Source organism: Ictidomys tridecemlineatus, chromosome 3 (genome assembly GCF_052094955.1).
Source record: "Ictidomys tridecemlineatus isolate mIctTri1 chromosome 3, mIctTri1.hap1, whole genome shotgun sequence".
NCBI lineage: Eukaryota > Metazoa > Chordata > Mammalia > Rodentia > Sciuridae > Ictidomys > Ictidomys tridecemlineatus.
The window spans coordinates 40,594,187-40,614,692 of NC_135479.1; the positions used below are offsets into that span (position 1 = coordinate 40,594,187).

The window sequence follows — 20,506 nt, forward strand, 5'->3', positions numbered from 1 at the left end:
GCAGCCTGGGGCTCATGGTCCTGGAGGGGGAAGGGGAGGGGCCAGGGTCCAACCAAGAGCGAGGGGTCAGTCTACCTCATCTCGAGATGCTGTGTCAATTTCTGCAGCCAAAGACTGGGCTTTGGTCTGGGTAGCAAAGAGGTTCTTTGCTTCATAGAGGCTGAGGCTCAGGATCTGTCCGTTCAAGTCGTCATTCTGATCCCGCAGCTTATGGTTCTCCTACAGAGACAGGTGAAGACAACATCAACTCTAAGAGGCCTCTGGAGTCTGCTGGAACCCTCTCTCTGTATCCACTATTTCCCTACAGCCACAGGCACCCTCCCTCAGCATGTGCTGTGGCCATTTCAGGAGGCCTGACGAGGATGCAGCCTTTGCCAGGCGTCAGGGTGGAGGACCAAATCCTGGTCTAGGGCCCGGAGTCCCTTTGAGATCATGGGGTTGGAGGGGGAGTTACTGCCCTGCCCAGAGGAGCCATGTTTCTTGGACAGGAGCATGCCTGGCCATTCCCTCCTCCCTGGGGCCCACTGGGAGCTCATCCTGCAACCTTGGCCCTTACTGAGGAGAGCCCTGCTCTGGGGTCTGGGTGAACAGGAGCTCTGGAATTCTGCTGAGTGGCAAGTGCTCTGGGCACCCATCCCTCCTGAAGGGGTCATCAGCTGACATCAGCCCTCTGTGCCAGCTCTGGCCTAAAGATGCTTTAAGGCTTGCACTTGAGACCCGGGAGCCCCTCCTGGATGGGAGAAGGGCTAGGCTTAGGAGCACTGCCAGGGCACAGGTGCCAGCTCCTCTGCCTCAGATGAAACAAACTCAAAGATTGACTTGAATCACAGACTCCCACCCACATGGTCAGGCTGAGCTTGGTGGACTTCAGTGGACATTACTCCCTTGTAGGGTCACTGCCCCTTCCTGATCCCACTCCCCCACCATAACTGACGTCCAATGAAGGGAGTGCTCCCAGGAGCACTGAAATGGAACCTCAGACTTGGTGTGTCCTGCTGGGAGAACCCAGCCCAGCCAGGCACTAAGCTGCAGCTGGACTGAGTCTCAGTCTCACCCCAAGCATCAAAGACAGGACAGTGATGTCGCTTTCTTTTTATAGGTGGAAAGATCCTGAGATCCGCCAGATGTAGCCAGAGCCCAGTCACTTGACCTGAGCCATGAGCCAGGTAGCCAGTCCTGACGGTCAGGTGGTGGAGAGGAGCAGGGGGGAGTGTGTGGGGCAGGAGGAAGGATTACCACCTTGGCTCTCTTGCCAGGGTCCCAGCGCAGGAAGCCCATGCGGCTGTCCTGGGCACCTCATCCTGCTGGACGGCAGCTCCCAGGGCCCACCTGCTTTAGCCGCTTGACCTCGTGCTCCAGCTCCACCTCGCGGGCCCTGGCACTGAACTCGCCCAGGCCGGAGGAGCCGCGGCCCCTGCCCTGCCGCTCACAGTCCAGCTTGTACATCTGCAGGTGCTCCAGCTCCTTGCGCAAGTCCTCGATGAGCTGCGGGGGAGAGGCTGGTTGGTGGTAAGGGGGACGCTGGGGGGAGCCCCGGGGCCCTCTGGCAGGGACCCACCTCCTGTGTCGCCTCCCGCTCCTTCTGGAACTCCAGGCGGTTCTGCCGCAGCTTGTCCATCATGCGTTTGTACAGGTCCATCTCGTCCTTGAGCCGCAGGCTGGTGTCCTCCAGCCGGTCGGACATGCGCTGCCGCTCCTGGAGCAAGGAGACCAGTCATGGGAAGGGAAGGGGGTGGCCAGAGTCGGGCACCTCTGACCCAAAGGCTTCTCTGAGCAAATGGAGAGCTGGCCCTGCCCCGTGGGACAGAGCCCTCCAAGTCATGGCTTAAAGAACAGGCAGATCCCCTGTGATTCTAGAAACGCAACTAAGAACACCTCAGGCCCAAGTCCTCCAGAGAAGCTGGGTAGAGCCCGTACAGACCACGTAGGCCCCAACAGAAGCTCTCTCACTCTTCAGACTATCATTCCTATCATATGGGGAATGTATACTCTATAATCACTGCAGAAAACACACGCCATTATTCACAGCCTGCTTTATTTTTTAAGGTAGGGGGGTCTAGCTTTTTAGTTTTTAGAAAGTATAAACTCACGGCCCTCTTTGGCCAACCTTGCTTCTCTGTGGATACAGCTTCTCGCCCAGAATGCTGCTCACCTCGTCCAGTTTCTCCGTTTGCGACTTGAGTCGCGTCACTGTCGTCCTGAGCTCAGTATTTTCCTCCTCTAACTGTTGCACCCTGAGGAAAGGAGAGAGTCATGAATTTCAGAAATCTGGAATGCAGATTGTCTCACAAGGAAATGGCAGTTTGAAGTGTTTTCTGCCTCCTGGAGAAAATCTATCAGAAACTAACTGAAACAGAGACTTTTTTTTTTTTTTTTTTTTTGCCAAATGATAACACAGTTTGTGTATCCCTGACCCAGAAACCCAGGAGGCTCCAAAACCTGAAATTGCGTATAATTATTTTCATGCCAGGCATGGTAGTGTGTGACTGTAATTGCAGCAACTCAGGAGGCTGGGATAGGAGGATTGCAAGTTTGAGGTCAGCCTCAGCAACATACTGAGACCGTCTCAAAAGAAAAAAATTTAAAGAAAGGATGTGGCTCAGTGATAAGACACCTCAGTACCCCTAGTCATTTTCAGGCTGTGTGTTTGAGCTACATATGAAACATTTATAGACTTCACATTCAGGCTTGGGTTTAGCCCCAAGATATCTTAGGTATGTGTAAATACTCTAAAATCTGGAAAAAAAGAAAAGAAAAAAGAAATCTGAAACACTCTGGTTCCAAGCATTTCCAATAGGGTACGCTCCACACACAGAACCCTGAGCTTTCTGCCTGCAGAAGCAAAATAGTAAAGATATTAAGTTGTCACTCTTATTTTTTTCAATAAAAGGAAACATTCATTTGTGAATAAGAACAAAAGACTCTTTTTGCATGCATCCTTTGAAGACTGAAATATCACAGAGGGCTGTTCTCTGCTAGTTGGAGAGAAGATCTTCCTGGGGCTGGCTGTGACCAGGCCCTATCTGCAGTTTGAAGGCAAGGACCATATTCGCCTTCCTTTCTGACGCCAGTGTATCACCAGGCCTCTCCCCTGAGTGCTCACTGAGGCTGCCCCCTCCGGGCCTTGGTTCTGATGCAATAATCCTGTTAGTATCACAAAGGGCTGTCCTCAAGTGATTCCATGGACAGCCAGGTACTCAGGCAGGGCTCCAACCACTGTCATTTCCTGGAGGGATGGTTTTCTGACCTTCACTTTCTCCCTCTGAGAGCCCTAGGAGAGGCCCCAAGGCCAGGGCCTGAGAGGAATTCAGACCCAGGGAAGGTGGCCGGGAGCTGGTCAAGGCAGGCAGGCAGCAGGCTACAGACTCTGGGAACACCGCCCACACACTGCGTGAACAGCGGCCTCTGGAGTTGTCCAAAGGGCACCAGAGGGAAGGTAGCTGGGGAGGGCAGTGGCTCTCTGTATTTGTCCTCTGGCTCGTGCTCACACTGTCTTCTCCCATGTGTCCCATCCTCTAAAGGGCAAAAAGCAGGCTGAGGAGGCACAGGGGCCCTCAAGGAGACCTCCGGAAACGGAAGCAAACAACTCCTAAAGCCCAAGTTCAAATTTGAAATCCACCCTGGTGACAAGGCTGGTCTCGGCACAGGGGTTCCAGGAAGTCTCCTCTAACTGCTCCAGGGCAGGTGACCCAGTTCCCTTGGGCCTGCCTGGCTGAAGCAGGGGGTGCCCACCCAGGAGCCTCAAGGAACCTCACATGGCCTAACTCCCAGCCACCCCCCCGTCCAGGCTGGGAGTAGCCAACCTGGGAAGGCTCTGCTCAGAGACAGTCCCAGGGTCTGAGGAGCATCAAGAGCATCAAAAAGACAGTGTCTTCTCTGCTGGGGCTGAAGGGACCCCAGCCTGTGGGGAAGGAGCCCTCACTGTCCTCATGGCATGCAACAGCCTCCCTGGGGCTCTGGGAAGCAGACATGGGGGAATGACATGTCTAATGGGTGACCAATCAGTCTCCTGTGCCAATGCACCCCTGCCCTATCTGCCTCAGGTTCTGACAGTGAAGCCACATGCATACCCAAGGTGCAGGAGCCCCTACAAAACTGGGACCCTTGTTTTCTAATTCCCTTTGCCCAGGTTCAATCCACCCAAGTAGATTCAGGATCAGAGGCTTTGACAGCAGGGGAGCTCCAAGCCTGAACATCGACCTAGCCTGGGACACCAGGCAGGAAGTTGGGTTTTTTAATGTATTTTTAAAAAAAATATTGCTAAATATTTGCTTCTTTTACCTAATATGAATGATGTTACTATGAAATTTCTTTTGCATACTCCTTAAAGAACAGACCCGGGGGCTGGGGATGTGGCTCAAGCTGTAGCGCGCTCGCCTGGCATGCGTGCAGCCCGGGTTCGATCCTCAGCACCACATACAAACAAAGATGTTGTGTCCGCCGAGAACTAAAAAATAAATATTAAAGATTCTCTCTCTCTCTCTCTCTCTCCCTCCTCTCTCACTCTTTCTTTAAAAAAAAAAAAAAAAAAAAAAAAGAACAGACCCGTGTGTGTGGGGGGGTGAGGGCTGGGGATTGAACCCAGGGCTTTACACACATGAGGCAAGTACTCCACCACTGAGCTACATCCCCGCCCTTTTATTATTTATTTATTTATTTTGAGACAGGGTCTTCAAAGTTGCTGAGACTGGCCTTGAACTTGTGGATCTTCCTGCCTCAGCATTCCAAGTTGCTAGGATGCCAGGTGTGCACCCCGTGTCCAGCTTGCCCACGTGTGTTTAAGGCATCAGAAGTAGACCTCTTACAGCAGCAGCTCAGTTTTCCCGACTACACAGTGGGAGGCAGCAGAAGGCAGGGGCACCTGGTGTGGAGCAGCTCCAGCTCCGTGCTCTTCTCCCGCTCCAGCTTGGTGTAGGCTTCACGGTGTCGCCGGGCCTCCTCCTCCAGTGCTTGCTCAGCCATGGTCTCCTGATCCTTTACCATCTCCTCCAGCTCATGCACCCTGGGGCGGGGGAGGGGGCACAGCTCTAGGACCGCAAGCTTCTGGGGCCTGAGGGGTCTCATCCCAACCCGGTTGTTCACAGGGGGAGACCTGACCCTGCCAAATCCCCATACGCCCACCCAGGGAGGGTGGAGTATCTGCTAGGCCTGCCAGCCAGGAAATAAATTAGGACATCTAAAGGGAGGTGAGCTAGTCACATGTGCCAGGGGAAGACCTGGCGTGGGTCTAGAGGGGAGTGACACCACACCTGGGATGGCGGGATGCACACGGTAGCACAGAGAGGAAGTGCCAGCCTGCTCTCAGCTGGATACCGTCTCGGGCCTCCCCTCCTCATTTTTGATCTACTTTCCTGGGCAGTGTCCCTCTGATCAGCAATTCGGGTTACTAGGCACCATGACTTCAAACACAGGCACATCTTGACTAATGCCCCACATATGTCAGACCAAAGGGCCAAGTCCCCGCTGTGGACGTTATAACTCACTATGGTGGCATAGGTGGTATCAGTCTAAGGTGTATCCCTACCAAGCTGACCTCAGGGTGTACACAAGGTAGAGGACTAGACCCTGTGGTATGTCTACCAAGCTTCCTGCATCTGGGGAGGACTACCAAATGCAACATCCGCTTCATCCCAGTCAGTGCTGGGAGCACTGAGCATATGCTCAGTGGCCTCCACCTGGACCCCTCCTGCCAGCCACCCTCACTGGCCTCTTCCTCTGCAGAGCTTGATCCCAGGAAGGGAAGGAGCTGGGGCTCTGGTCACTGTAAGCAGTGAGGGACAGCAGATCCCAGCTCTGCCCTGGGGCTGCTGGCCTGGCAGAGGGAATCCCTCAGGCCTACAGTCAAGGTCAAGCTCCTCTGCCCCTCAGAGCTATAAGTTACTGCCATCAGCTTTTCTCGGGGCCTCAGCCACAGGGACAGCCCTGCGGTCCCCAGATCCATGCTCTGGCCTCACCTGTGCACCAGCTGTGTGTTCTCCTGCTTTAGCTTGCTCTTCAGGTCCCCACTGGTCAGGCTGTCATTCTCCAGCTCTGTCACCTTCTTTTCTAGGAAGCTTACCTACAGCAGAGAATAGGAACGGGCTAGAGAAGACCTTGGAGGCCACAGGACTGAGAACCTAGAAAGTCCATGACCAAGACCTTCAAATGGCAGTGCATGAGAAAAGTGGTCATGTTGAGTGAGGATGACACTGAGGGGCCCATGTGCCTGTCACCCCTACCCCTAGCTCTTGGACAAGGTACAGGGTCATCTGAGTCCCCAGCTGGCAGCCCAAAGTACTCCCCACTACCCCAGGGAACATGCACACACTGACTCCCTTCCTTCTCCACCTGCCCAGGGCCCACCTTCTCCGTGATGTCATTGTCACAGGAGTCAATGCTGTCCCGGAACAGGTCCTCAGTGCTGCCGTTACTGCTGCTGAAGTTACTGTTGTGCATGAGCTGCCTGCAGGGGTGGGTGATGGATTGTGGCTGCAGGGGCCCTCCAGAGGTGGGGTCCAGACGCAGGCTACAGGCTGGGGGAACCTGCTGTATCCTAGCGGCCCCAACAAGGAGGCCGCCCTCCCTCAGCCAGTGGGGGAGAGCATCGCCTGCTCTGAGGCTGGTGGAGGGGCTGCTAGCAGCCATGGCCCATCGACAACTGCTCTTTCCCGCCACCTCCAAACCCTGTTCACAGCAGCATCCAGCCAACAGCTACCAAATAGCCAGGACTGGCCTACGAGGCCCCTTTCTTCTGGTTAGAAAGCTGCAATAGAGGGAGCCTGGCTCTACAGGCCAGCACAGGGCCTGACCTCCTGCGGCTGCCCAGTCGGGCTCGGCCCCCTCCACCGAGATGGCTCCTGCCACCTCTCAGGGAACTCTGGAGGAAGGTGCAGGAGGGATCCAGCATGCTTTACTGGCACTGGGTTGAGGATGAGGCTGGAAATAGGTGCACATTTACAGAGGTCATCCTTAGAAAATTTCAGCTGCCATCCTCTAATGACATCCCCTGCCCTACTCCCTCACAGGCAGCAGCCAGGGTCTGTACCAAGAGGCCATCCCACCCAGAACTGAGCCAGAGCCTGGGTGCTGGCAGCTGATATCCTGGTACAGACCTGGGCCAGGCTACAGGAGCATGGCACAGGACCCCAGGGGCAGCAGGGCAGCTGCGCAGGACTCACTGCATCTCTGCCAGCAAGAACCCAGGGTCTCTTTTGTATGAAGGGCACGACAACTGTGGGGTCACTGTCTCAGGGCATCCCTACCAAGTCCACACAAGGCCGAGGCAGTCAAAGGTGTGACGACACTGACCGAAACCAAGAGGGGACCAAGGGAAGAATGAGGGCGAGGAAGGGCATGCACTTCTTTCTGAGAAGCAGGCCTCTGGCTGCTCTGCTACAGGTCCCTGGGCACCCTCACACCCCTCTACTCATTCAGCCACCCACAGGACCCTGGCTGAGTCTGGGCTGCTGGCACAGAGACCTGGCCCCCAGGCAGCAATAACATAGTTAAGGGGGAGAGCTCTCAACTCATTGTCCTCCAAGGGGTCCTTACCGTCCAAAGGCAGTGCTAGAGATTTTTCGGTTGGGGCTGGAGAGAGAGAAAGAGAGAGAAGAAACAGTCACTGACCAGTGTCTGGTCCATTCCTTTACTCCACCTATTACAAGACACCAACATGCAGAATGAGGCTTGTCCCTCCACTAAAGGGATTTTGCATGTCCACTTGGCCCCAAGAAAAAACAGTTTGACTTCCCGTTGCAGGAAAAGCCCCAAGGATCAGCCCTGCTCTGAGTGTCCTCTGATCTACTAAGACAGAGTGGACTGCCCTGCCCAGGACTCCTGCCTCCAGGCGCCACCTGGCCTCCCACCACCTCTGGGCTGTGGGCCTCACCTGTTGGCCTTCAGGTTTTTCAGCCGGGCTTCCAAGTCATTCAGCAGGTTGATCTTCTTGCAGCACTGAGAGCAGTACACATCCAGCAGCTCGCTGTTGTACGTGTGCCGCATCTTCCTCGGTGTCTGCCCCGCACTGATCCAGGGGAGGGAGGAAATCACCTTCTTAGCTGTCAGGCTGTGCCCTGTCCCTGCTGCTGAGCTCACTTCATTTGGTTCCCAAGATTTATAAACTTTGTAGAGCAGGGCAGAGAGTGGGAATAAAGCAACCGAGCATCCCTTCACCAACAAGCTCAAAGAGAAGCGGCCGGTGAGATGCACCCACTTAATAAGCACAGCACACCAAGAGGGAATGTCAGAGGAAGTAATGACTCAGGTGGGGGGAAGCGATCATGGAAGGAGGTTCTAGAAGCAAGCTGACACAGACACCCCTGTCAGGGCCTGTGGCCTTCCAGCTTAGTTAACTGTTTCTTTGCTAAGATGGAAGGAGGGAGGAAGAACTCCAATCTCCCAATCGGGGTACAAAGGCAGCACCCCCAAGCCCCAGGTCAGAGGGCAGGATGGTCATTTCAGGACTCTGCCTATCTGATCTCCTAGGATGAGGCTGGATTGGTTCTGCCATTTTTTTTTTTTCTGAGCCCCCAATATCATCCCAGACCAAGGAGCCACCTGGAAGACACCGAAGACCCCAGGTCCGAGTAGACGTTGGTCCTGGTCTCATCATCGGGGCAGGGGCTGCTGGGGGCACAGTCCACGTCATCCCCCTCCCCGTAGTCTTCAAACTGCTCCTCGTTGCTGATGAGTGAGGCGGTGGAATGTGTGGAGAGGTCTGATGTCGTCATGGATGGAGTGTGGACCAGGGACCTGGGGGCCACAGCATCTGTGTTAGTGAAGGACTGAGGGGTCCCACCTATAGCTCCTAGTGGGGGAGACAGGCCAGGCCTTCGGCACTACAGATAGTGAGAATCTCATCCAGTTTGCATCTTTTGACTTTGGGACCCCATCCCAAAGGGAACATCTCACCATAGAAACTTTCTGCAAGACACAATGCAAACTGAGTAGTAAAACATTGGTTACTACTTGAGCAGTTTAACTCAATTAAAATATAATTATAGTTATTAAACTAGAACATACATTAGTAAATCAAACATTAAGTAATGGAATATAAAATGATTGTTGAAACCTTCATAAAAATATTGGCAATAATCTAAGGAAATGAATATAAATAAAGTTAGTTACAAATTTTGAGACATTTTTAAAGACTGAGTACATAAGCTACATGCAGTGGCCCATGCCTGCAATCCCAGTGACTTGGGAGGCTGTGGCAGGAGGGTTGTAAGTTTGAGGTCAGCCTCAGCTACTTAGTGAAGTTCTGTCTCAAAACAGAAAATAAAAGGGCTGGGGGTGTAGCTTAGTGGTAAAGTGCCCCCAGGTTCAATCTTCAGTATTCAATAAAAAGAAGAAGAAGAAGACCGAGTATGTCAAAGGTCTACAGAAGGAGGAAGCATAGGAAATAAAAACACTGACATGGTAACAGGACTCGGGTTTAGGGTCATTGCTTATTTTTCCTCATTCTTGCTTTTCCTACCTTTTCCAAGTTTTGCTTAATTGGCATGCACACCTTTTAAAATGAAATGATAGATAGCAATAAGCTATTAGGTAAGAAGTGTCTCCTGCTTTAGAGAGGAGACTTCCAGTTCAAAGATGTTTAATCAAAAAACAAAACAAAACAAAAAAACAAACCACAGGTCAGAGCCTCCAAGGGGGACCCACGGTATGTCCTGTGACATATCAGGGCCTGGCTGGCCCCATCTATCACCCAACAACAGAGAGTGGTCCAGCGCATCCCCTGTGGTCACTCTGCGGTAATTTCCCTACACCATCACTCAGACATCATGATTTCCCTGAGCTCCCCGAGCCTCCACTCAAAAATGGGGAACCTAAACTAGGGAAAGAATCTTGTAATCATGGGTTAAAGCAGCAATTCTCAAACCATACCCCCAGGAACCCCAGTTTCTATCTAAGGAGCCGGGTTAATGATAGGGTGAGTAAAGATCGCATTTCCTGGCACCTCGCCCCATTTTTTGTTTAGTTATTTATTCAAAAGCCTGTCTTTGGGCTCCTAGGCACTTCGGTTGAATTAACCGCATTGCTCAGTTCTTTCCTTATAAATTTGACTGAAATTCTTGGCAGCCAGGGTTGGCTGGCCTCTTGGTCATTAGTCCCAGAAAACAATGGTGCCAAATGGCAGATGACCGGCTACCAGATTGATAGTTCTGTGGGCCTCGGCCATTTGTTCTGGGGTGGACTGGTCACAGGTGTAGTTGATGTAGTCCCAGCCACCATGGACTCCTCTCAGTAGACAGACCACGTCAAGGGGCCCCCGAGGGCATCGTGACTCTCTGAGCACTGGGGGGGGGGGGAGTGTTAGGCTGAACCACCTTTTGGAAGGTGGAAAAACTGAGGAAAAGCTGGCAATTTCGTGTGGTTTAGCCAACACTGGAACACCCTTCCCCTGCCCTCTCTTAAATATCTGAGTTGCCCTGTCACTTTCTTCCAATACCTGGGTCACCACTCCTAATTGCTGTGGCCCCTCAGCCAGGTGGTGGCTGCATCCCATCACCCCACAAGCACTGTATCCCTCCAGAGATTTCAGGAGAGTGGAAATGGAAGACTCCCTTCTGTCGATTCCACACTAACAGATCAGGGCCTGGCCGACCCCATCCACCACCTACTAACAAAGAGAGGTCAACGCATCACCTCTGACTAAGTCTTCCCTTTAGTTACGACGTAGTAATTTCTCTCTATTATTATCCTGGGAAGTCACTAGGTCTTCTCTCCTCCTGCAGTGCTGGGGATTGAACCTAGGGCCTGAGCATGCCAGGCAAGTGCTTTACCACTAAGCTATATCCCCAGCTCTACTTAGGTATTCATACTGTTTTTTAAACAATTCTGATGAAAGAGTATGTGTCCCCTCTCATTAAGCAGTCATCAAAACTGACTTGGCACAGCTGCCTGAAATTCCAGAACTCTTCCTACTGTCAGGCATCGAGGCTGCTTAGAACTTCCCGCGGTACAGAACCCACAGAGAAGGAACGCCGGGGATGCGATCTTTAGCGTCCCACGTGCTCTCTCTGGAAAGGCCTTTCAATAACTGTATTTCTGAGCACATACCGAGCTCCATCAGTTTTCACTCACTTGTCCTCTGGCAGAAACAGGCCCCTGAGACCCCGCTCCTTGTCCTCGGCGGGACTCCCGACAGACCCCTCCAGGCTCTGGGTGCTTTCCATGGGGCTGTCCAGATCTGACTCCAGGGAGCCCTCAGCTGGGGCCAGTGTCATCATAGGCTCCTCCTCGTCCTCGGGAAAGATGCTGGGCTCCCTGGGGATGAGCTCGCCATCAGCAAAGGTGGAGCCGGGGACCTCAATGTCCTGGGAAAGACAGGGGGACAGAATGACTGGGGGCAGGAGATCACTGGAACTTGGCACGCCTCATCCAATTTCAAGGGCATCAACAGGGCCAGGGACAGTGGAGACTGCCGTTTGGGAGGGCCCAGACCCCAAGACCACAAGTGTGAGAATGCCTGGCAGGAAGACTAGTTTGGGGCTTCTCATGCTGGACCACTCATGAGAGTCCAGTGAGGAGCTAGACCTCCCAGGGACAGCCATCCATGGAGAAGGGCCACAGCTAGGCTGGTCACATCACTCAGAACACCTGTTGGCATGCTGGAGCCCTCCTCACAAAGTCTGCACAGGAAGCCAAATGACAGAGCAGGCTCCTTGGTGATCTACACTGGGGACGTGTCCACACTGAACACTGAATGGCCTTCAAGACTACCCTGACCTCACAGAGTTTGACGCAGCACGGTAGAGGGAAGTCTGCACAGCTTGGGATCCACCCTCCATGATTCTGGGCATGTCACAGAAACTCAATCCTCCTCTGTAAAGCAAGAATGGCAATGAAGTCTCACAGAACTACTGTGGCCACTGCATGAGGTCTTTTGTGTTAGCCTTTGGCACTCAGCAGGCCCTTGATAAATAAATTCTGGCCAGAGGGCATGATGCCAGTCCAGGAGATAAGTGCCTGCCTTGGCCCTGCCACAGCCACGCTGGGGAGTGAGAACACCGGGCCTTTCACTTCTGAGTTCTGGGCCAGACCCGCCCATGCTGATCCAGGGCCGAGCACAGCACCCTGCACAAGGTAGGTGTGCAATAAAGATCTGCCTAGGTCTTCTGCTGAGGTTACCTCCTAAGAAGAGCTTTGGCTTTGTCAGAGTGGACGCTCATACGAGGAGCAGCTCTAGGGATTACTTTGCTTCTGAGGAGGTAGGTACCTTCCATGTGGCTCTGCTTTTACCTATTCCCATGGGGATGCAAACCTGTTCCCAAGGTTCTACCGTGTGCTCCTAGGCAAGGGCTGACAGAACGCTCTATTAAAAGTGTTTTCTCCTCAACGCAAGATTGCAAGATGGGTACCGGAAACAAGGGCTACAAAAAGTCTCCAGTAGTCTCAGACAAGCACAGGTTCCAGGAATCTGTGCAAACCACATGGAGACAGACCTCCAGGGTGCTGAAACCCACCAGGAGACTCCTGAGCTGGGAATAGGAGGTGATTAATGAGCTTTGCTCCTGCCTGGACCATGACTTGGAGTGAGCACCAGATGGACCAATAAAGTCGGCACCAGCCACCCTGACTGTGGAGAGCAGTATCAAAATCACCCACAATGTTCACAGGCTGTTTCCACCTGGATGTCACTCATCAGATTCCACATGGCTCCTAGACCCTAAGCAGGCTCGTCATCAGCAAGCACAAAGAGCATCCTGATGGCCTCAAAAGGACACTGACGTTACTGAGCAACCACCTTGCTTCGGAGATGGCGCTGAATTCATATTTTATTCACTGGGGGTTTCCTGACAGCTATTCTGGACAGCTACTGCTATTCCATTTTACTGAGGCTGAAACTGTGGCATAGAGAGTAACTTCCCAGAGTCTTCTGGCCAGTAGGCAGAGGAACACCCCCCCACACACACATCTGGATGCCCAGCACTTGGTTCCATTTGTACTGTTGCCCCCACATTTCACAGATTTTCACACCTGGAAGTAACAAGGAGGAGACTGCACTTTAGTTACTAATTCTGACCCCCGGGTGCTCTGCCGGATGTAGCAGCTTCCACATAGGCTCAGGGCCTGGGCTCTTGGGGAGGACAGCTAGTGATCCGTGCCTTGCCCTCAAAGAACCTCAGACTTCCCCTTCCTGGCCACAGTGTGCAAAATCAATAATAGCCAGGAAGGCTACTGTGTGGCTCACAGGAGAGCGTCACCACAGCCCTAGGACTTGGCTTCCTCTCCCCTTTCTGTAGGTGAAGGGTCTTGCCTGGGAAGCAGGGGCTGGGACCTGGAGGTGTGTCACTCTCCCCCCCACACACACACACATCTGGGGTCCTGAGGCAGAGGTGGCCCACCTGGTTCCCAGAAGGCAAAAGTGTCAGAGGAACCAGGATCCATGCTTCTCAGGTGTCCAGACTGGCCAATGGACAGCTTGGGTTTGGCCCACTGGACAGTCTCACTTAAACACTAACTCATGGTGGCAGGTGGGGACAGCTAGCCCCCTCACCTGATGATGTTCCTCTCACTTCTGGCAGCTGATCCAAGCTTCTACCCAGGCAGAAAGAGTGACCTCAAGTGGCCTGTCTCAGTCATGGGCCAGGCAGAGGAAGGGGCACTAATGCCCGGCCCTCCCCCAAAAGACCATCTCTTCCTGGGGCAGCTCTTCTTCAACCTTTGCTGAAGCAGAATCCACACCTGCCTGCCCTTCACCTTTCACAAAGTGTGCTCTATCTGTCATGGGGCCCTCTGAGGGCTCTGTGAGGGTTACAGGGAGAAAAATGCCCAAATCCTGTCTCTACCTTGGAGAAGAGGAGGCTCAGAGAGGCGGGTGGCCATCCTGGAACTTCCCTGTTCCCAGAGAGCCCTGCTGAGACCTGAAGCCCGGCTCAGACAGGCGGAGTGCACGTCCCTCACCTCCCTGGGCTGTACACACACTCACTCTAACTTTTTCTCTTCAAATTAGCTATTCCCTCCATTAATACCTTTTCATTTAACCCACAAGTGTTTGCCCAAGGCAAGTGGAAATGATAATTACCACTTCAAAACCATTTCTGGTAGTTTCCCCCTAAATTAAAATAGTATAAAGATAGCTATGAGAAAAGTCACTGTATACCTTGGTCAGTCTGGGACAGTACCGGTCTGTGCCTGTCCCGAGGCCTTTTGGTTTGGCAACTATCCTGGACAAAAGCAGCACTGGTCACTCTGGCTCAGTTCCTGGGCCCAGTTCCTTCTCCCACTGGGCTCAAGAGGAGAGCGGCCGCTCTGATGCCACGTACCTCAGGCAGAGAGGCAGAGCGGGGACAGTGGTGGACGGTGATAGAAGGCAACCTCGTTTCCCCTCCCTGAGTTTCTTCTCATAGCTGGAAGAACTCAGAGTCATTTAGAGCCCCTTCTGAGCCAGTGCCTCTTTTATGGGTTTTAAAGTTGCAGAGGGAAAGAACAAACTTATCCATATGAAATCCCCCTCCCAGGGGTCTAGGGGACATGGGGACGTGGGCTTCCTAAAATACCCTCCAGCCTGAGGGTAACAGCTGAATAGAGCACCTGTTACGAACACAAGAAGCCACCTCGCTGCACACGGGAGAGCTCTGGGGAACGGGGTAGAGCAACAGACGAACTGTCAGGGTGCTGAGGCAGTCCACTGGAGCAGAGGCAAGATGCCTGCCGCTTTCCCAGACTGACCCACAGCTGACTCTGACCATGGAGATCCAGGCTGCAGCAGCCCCGAAGGTGCTGGGGTCCTTCCCTCAAGGACTGGGGGTAGTGGGAAAGAGGACAGCATCGTCATGCTGACGGTCTCCGGCTCCAGCCCTGAGACTTGCTCTGGAGGGCTGGCAGGATCAGGGAGCGGCGAACAGAGTCCCCAAGAGCATGAATTCCCAGGTACCCCGGTGTCCAGGGTACCTTCTGGGACTCTGCCCCTCAGATCTCCCCTTTCCTGCCCTTGTCCCCCAGTGTGTGAAAAAGGTATCCAGGCAATTTCATTCAGTCACCAGTCACCATCCAGAGGCCCCCACATCAGGGACAGATCCGGGCTTGGCACTTAACAAGGACTCCTGGGAGGTTGCAGAGAAAGGCTATATCTGATCTTTTGGGAGACTTTAGGCAAGGGACACAGTGACTTCAACTGGCAACACAGGGCATCGCTGGAAGTCCACTCTGACGGGGATTGGAGCCCAGAGGCTGCCCTGGGCACAGAGCTCCCCAGGGCACAGGGCCAGCTCCTGGGACCACCCAGGCTTCCTTCCTTCCCCTGCAGAGGGCTCCCAGGAGTGAGGAAAGGTGGGGGGTTGGGGGGAGATCCAATGAGGGTGGAACTGGGTGAGCGCACAGTTCTGGAGCCTGGTAGACTGAGTGGCAGTCTGGTGGCCCAGCCATTCATGGGCTCTGTGCCCCTGGGTCATGCCCTTCAGAGCAGAAACTGTCACCTCTAGTTTAGAGGCTGCTGTAAAGGGTGTGCTTGACAATTTGCACAATCACCAGAGAACAGCTGTTGGAGCCGTTAAGTCCTGGCCTGGCCTGTGTGTGTGACGGCAGCTGAGCTGTCCCTGTGGTCCATGTCCCACCCTGGTCAGCCAGCAAGGCCCTGACAGACACGCAGCCAGGCCCGGAGGATTATTTGAGGCCAGGAGTTTCTGGAGAGAGTTCTGAGGCCCATGACAGGGGAAACAGGACCCAGCTGGCCGCTCTGGCAGGGCACCTCTGTGCCGCCAGCATCCCCAGCAGCACTGCCATCTTCCACTTTGCCACCCTGCCTCCAGATGGAGCTGAGCAGTGCTGGCAGCGGCTGGAAATGGAGTCTGGGGACACACAGCCTGCCTGTGGGGACCTTCTTCATTCTCAAGAGCGGCGTTCAGCCACCAGCAGACCCCAGAGTCACCCCCTCCTCTGTGGGAAGTTGGCAAGGGCTGAATTCAAAAGCTGCTGAAAAAGCCAAATAACAACACATGTGTGAGTTGGGGGAGCATCAAAGTCTCAGAGCGGCCATAACAGTCCCCGTCCCCACGGTCAGAGGGGGTGTGTGGCCGGGCCTAAACTAAACAGCTTTATTTGGCCTTAACCCTCACCTACTTAGTCTGACTCCAACTCACACACACCAGGACTCTGAATTTTCCTGGTAGCTAAGGTGCAGGGGACATTGACTGAGGGGCTATATTTCTACACTCCCTACGAGAGGGAAGACGCTGAATGGTTAGCCGGGGGATTCTGCGTCTGAACCCTGGTGGTTAGTACCCTAGGGAGCACCTGATAGGTGATTGAGAGTGTTGGCTGAACCAAGAAGCACGGGGGCAGGGTGAGGTGAGAAGGGCCCAACCACAGGCCCCTAAGGCCTGGCGCCAATTCTGGGGTGGTCTCCGCCTGGCTGTGTGGACACTGGATAAGCCGTTCAATTTCTGAGCCTCATTTAAAAACAATGGTGTGAGTCCCCACGTGACAAGATTGCCATGGAGAATCTAGGGCAGCATCTCCTATCTCAAGAATGTGAAAACGTGCTGGGGAAGGGGGTGGGTCAGGGCCAGGGCCACGCTCTGGGGTGGGTTCGGCTCCCACTCCACACTCGTGCGTTCTGCGGGCTTAAGTTCACTGAACCTCTCAGCCTCGGCTTCCCCATCCACAAGCTGCAGTTGGCCATGACTAGAACTGAGCAGGTTGGTAAGAGGTCTAAGCATTTTCTAAAGTCTTCGCACGTTTGGAAAATGCTCGATTAATGTGAGCTAGTATCATCATCGTGTTGAAGCAAGACACCCAGGGGTGCTCGTGAACGACTGGATTCTATCCAGACCCTGAGACCCTTTCTCACTGACCCCCAGTGACACGCTGGGTGGAGGCACGGGGACTCAGCATTGGGAGGCCAGACTTCTGCAGGCTCCAGAGCCTACCCGCCAAAGGCGAGATGCCACTCCCCCACCCTCCTCAGGGTCCTCTCCTACCCACTCTCTTGTAAGGTTGGTCTGCACATTAATTACACCCTTTAAGAAGCGTTAAGGCGAGATGCTGCCTGGGGAGGGAGTCCGGGAGGCTCTGAGGCTCCAGCTCATCCACCCCCAGCCCTGGCAACGGCCCTGCTCCACAGGCAGGAACTCAGAGCCAAAGAACAGCTCTATGGGGACAAGGCTGGGTAAAAATAGCCTGGGCGGGCACATCCCAACTTCCCTCGCAGCCAGGCACCCGCGGGCACACGTGGAACACCACCGCAGGGAAAGGGTGGGGGGAGTGGACACAAACCAAGCCTCGTGTGAGGAGACGCAGGGCTGGCTACTGGGCTCCACCAGAGATGGAGCCCCCACCCTACCCCCGTGCATTCCAAGCCAGCCGCCAGCCCAGGAATGGGGACAGGCCCTGGTTAGGGTCTTGTTGGGACCTTCCTATGGGTGGCAGAAGCTTCAATTTAAGGAGTGAAGTCATGGGTGCCAATACCCCTAAGTCTGTGGGGCTGGGCAACTGCAGGCAAGCAATCCCCCAGGGCCCACTGTGGCTCAGCTGCTCCGCAATCCAGCCTGTGACCGACTCCTGCAGGCTGCCAGCACCTGCTCCCGTCAGGCTCCACTCTGCAGACAGGCCTTCAGGGGCTCACTGTGGAGGTGAGAGGTTCTGACTCCATAAAGGGAGGCCCAGGTGCCTGCTGGGGGCAAGGGTGGGAATTGAGGGAGGCTGAGCATCTACACAGCTTTGGCCTTGCTGCGGAACTAAAGCCGCTCAGCTCAGCTCCAAAGCCTTGGTTTACCCCCACAATGCCAAGGGCAAGCATGGGAAAACTGGTCACCAAGCCACCAGGGTTTGCCACAAAGCCACCAGGGTTTGTCCCACATCTCAGCTGCTCTGGGGGACAGCCTTGTACTGTGAAATCACAGCTCCACAGCACTGTTTCACGTTCCGGTGGAGGAGGCCTGGATCAGGAAGACAGGACAGACCGCCTGGTTCCCACCCCCAGGGCTAGCCTCACACTCCCCGGCCCCCAGCTCGCTCCCTCTCAGGGCAGGCAGTCAAGGGAGCTCTCGGGCCTCTCCTCCCAGCCAAGAGCTCAGGGTCCCCCTTCTGAACGCCACACCCCCAGAGGGAGGCTCCCCATGCCCCTCAACAGGAGCCCCTACAACAAATCTCAGTTCAGATACCTCAATGCTGCACACTGCTGTCATCCCAAGGTGGGCCTACAGGTCACAGGAGGGAGACCCTAGTGACAACTGTTGTTAGTCTCAAGTCAGAGGGCTCAGATCGTCACCTCACCCCTGGAGGGAGGCACTCAATCATTTCATTTTACAGATGGAGAGACTGAGATGCTCGGGCCAACCAACATGCTGAGTCTAATCTAGTACCCCCCGACTGTGGCCTCAGGCTAGCGCTGAACAGAGGCCAGGCTGGTGTTCCTCAAGACTCCCATGCCACTTATATAAAGCAAGCCCTGGGACTGCACGCAGCACATCATGGACAGGTGTGGAGGCCCACACTGCCTCCCTCCCGAGCCCCACAACCCTCCGCCAGCCGATAAGGTAGGGGGTTGGGGGAGGGAGGCATGCTGTAGCTCTCGGGAAGACTTAGGACAGGAGGGACATCAGACAGCTTCTGGGATGAGACCAAAACCAGGGAGGCAAATTCCAGAAGGGCAGCTACAGAGCAGAGGGACTGACAGGCAGTAAGGGATTCAGGGATCTAAAGACAGAGCACGGTGGTAGAGTGCTCAAGGCCCGGGGTTCAATCCCCAGGACCATTAAAACAACAAAAAAAAAAGATGGCACGTGAGGGGATGGAGTGAGTGGCCTTCCGGGAAGTACCAAGAGGGAGGGTCTGCCGCAGACCCTGCAGCGTCCCCCCAGGAACTGGGCAGAGGTGCCGTCTGGCTGACCAGCATGTCCAGCCTGTCCTGAAGACTGTGGGGCCCAGTTTAGCCAGCACCAGAGCTGGAGAGCATTCAGCATCCGTCCAAACCCAAGCCCCACGTCCAAGTTCACCCACCACCCCTCCCAGAGCTTGCTGACCTGGGGGAGAAAAAGGGCCCCCCCACGCTTGCTGCCAGGGTACATTCTCACTGCAAAGGAATCACTGGCATTCTAGCTGTTTCTGGGGATTTTTTTGGTGTGGAGTCTTTTTGTTAGTTTGTTTTGGGTGGTGCTGGGGATTGGACTCCGGGTCTCTGTATGCTAGGCAAGTGACCCCTGAGCCACACCCCAGCCAGCATTCTGGGTCTGTGTAGCTGTCTAGAGTATATAGTCTTGGGCAGGAACTGACCTGAGTCTGGGGACAGGGCAGGTAGTAAGATCTGTTTTTTTTTTTTTTTTTAGTTGTTGATAGACATCTTTTTTTATATGTGGTGCTGAGAATCAAACCCAGTGCCTCACACATGCTAGGCAAGTGTGCTACCGCTGAGCCCCAGCCCCAGCCCCAGCCCCATAAGGTCTGTTTTTCAAGCCTGTTGTGCTACAGGCCAGACTCTGGACTATGGTGGGCCCCACACCCTGCCAAAAAACCTCCCTCTACTTTTGGGGAGACCCTCTGGCCCCTCTATCCCCCAGCACCACTTTCACTCCAGTAGCATGTGAACATATGAACAGCTAATAAAAATAAAAATGTATTACTAAAACTCTAACCAAGAAGGGAAAAAAGGAATTAAAAGCATGAAAGGATACAGGGAAAAAAAAGGAAAAGAGGATCAGAGATCAGATGGGACAAATAAGAACAAATAACTCAATATTATTAGTAACACATTAAGTGCAAAATGGAGTGAAGGAAAAGATAAATATCACTGGGCGCAGTGGTACACACCTGTAATCCTGTGTACCACTGGGAGGATGAGACAGGAGGATCTTGAGTTCAAAACCAGCCTCAGCAATGGTGAGGCACTAAGTAACTCAGTGAGACCCTGTCTCTAAGTAAAATACAAAATAGGGATGGGGATGTGGCTCAGTGGTTGAGTGCCCCTGTGTTCAATCTCCAGTACAAAAAAAAAAAAAAAGATAAAGATAAATACCAACCCAAAAAAAGCTAGGGGCTGTGTTAATCTCAGGTGAAGAACTTTAAAGCAAGAGACGTGATGAAAATGATAAAGCATCAATTTCACAAAATGTAACACTCCTGTCTATGTTCTAACACTGCTTCAAAATACACAGACCAAAACCTAACAGAACTAAGGGTTGGAGATTTTAAATAACTTCCCTTAGCAATGACAGAACAAGCGAATAAGGAGTAGAGGGGCTAGGGTCGCCAGGTACACCACAAACAGGACCCACACACGCAGGGAACTCCCAGACAAAAATCAGATCAAGGGCAGTGAGAAACTGCACACTCCCATAGTACCAAAGAATCTCTCTACAGATCACTGCAAAACACAGAAAAGCCCCTGCATTTCTCTATCATGGAGGAAACAGGCCACTGTCCCTTTAAGGCAGTGACTAAACATAGCAACACTAACTGGGAAGAACCAGACCCTAGTCCTCTGCTGTGGCAAACAGGAGTTACACGGCAGCACCCGTGATCAGTCCTGACAACATATTTAACATTTAATCAAACCTTAGATCTCATTTCCACTAAATGGGGAAAG

General features: G+C 53.6%; 1 protein-coding gene across 4 annotated transcripts in view; it reads right to left on the reverse strand.

Moving 5' to 3' along the window:
• Rab11fip4 (RAB11 family interacting protein 4) overlaps positions 1 to 20,506 on the reverse strand; it is a 116,876-nt gene that overhangs the window by 7,483 nt on the left and 88,887 nt on the right. For 2 of the 4 annotated variants that reach the window (XM_005327798.4, XM_013359784.4), the window contains 11 exons: positions 11,065 to 11,297; positions 8,536 to 8,730; positions 7,868 to 8,002; positions 7,531 to 7,566; positions 6,343 to 6,442; positions 5,955 to 6,058; positions 4,862 to 5,002; positions 2,153 to 2,234; positions 1,559 to 1,696; positions 1,330 to 1,485; positions 76 to 219 (listed from right to left, as the gene is read on the reverse strand). In XM_005327798.4, the coding sequence (XP_005327855.2) occupies positions 76 to 219; positions 1,330 to 1,485; positions 1,559 to 1,696; positions 2,153 to 2,234; positions 4,862 to 5,002; positions 5,955 to 6,058; positions 6,343 to 6,442; positions 7,531 to 7,566; positions 7,868 to 8,002; positions 8,536 to 8,730; positions 11,065 to 11,297 (1,464 nt within the window). The remainder of the gene's footprint in view (positions 1 to 75; positions 220 to 1,329; positions 1,486 to 1,558; positions 1,697 to 2,152; positions 2,235 to 4,861; positions 5,003 to 5,954; positions 6,059 to 6,342; positions 6,443 to 7,530; positions 7,567 to 7,867; positions 8,003 to 8,535; positions 8,731 to 11,064; positions 11,298 to 20,506) is intronic. The other 2 variants (XM_078042518.1, XM_078042519.1) reach the window with 1 other exon arrangement.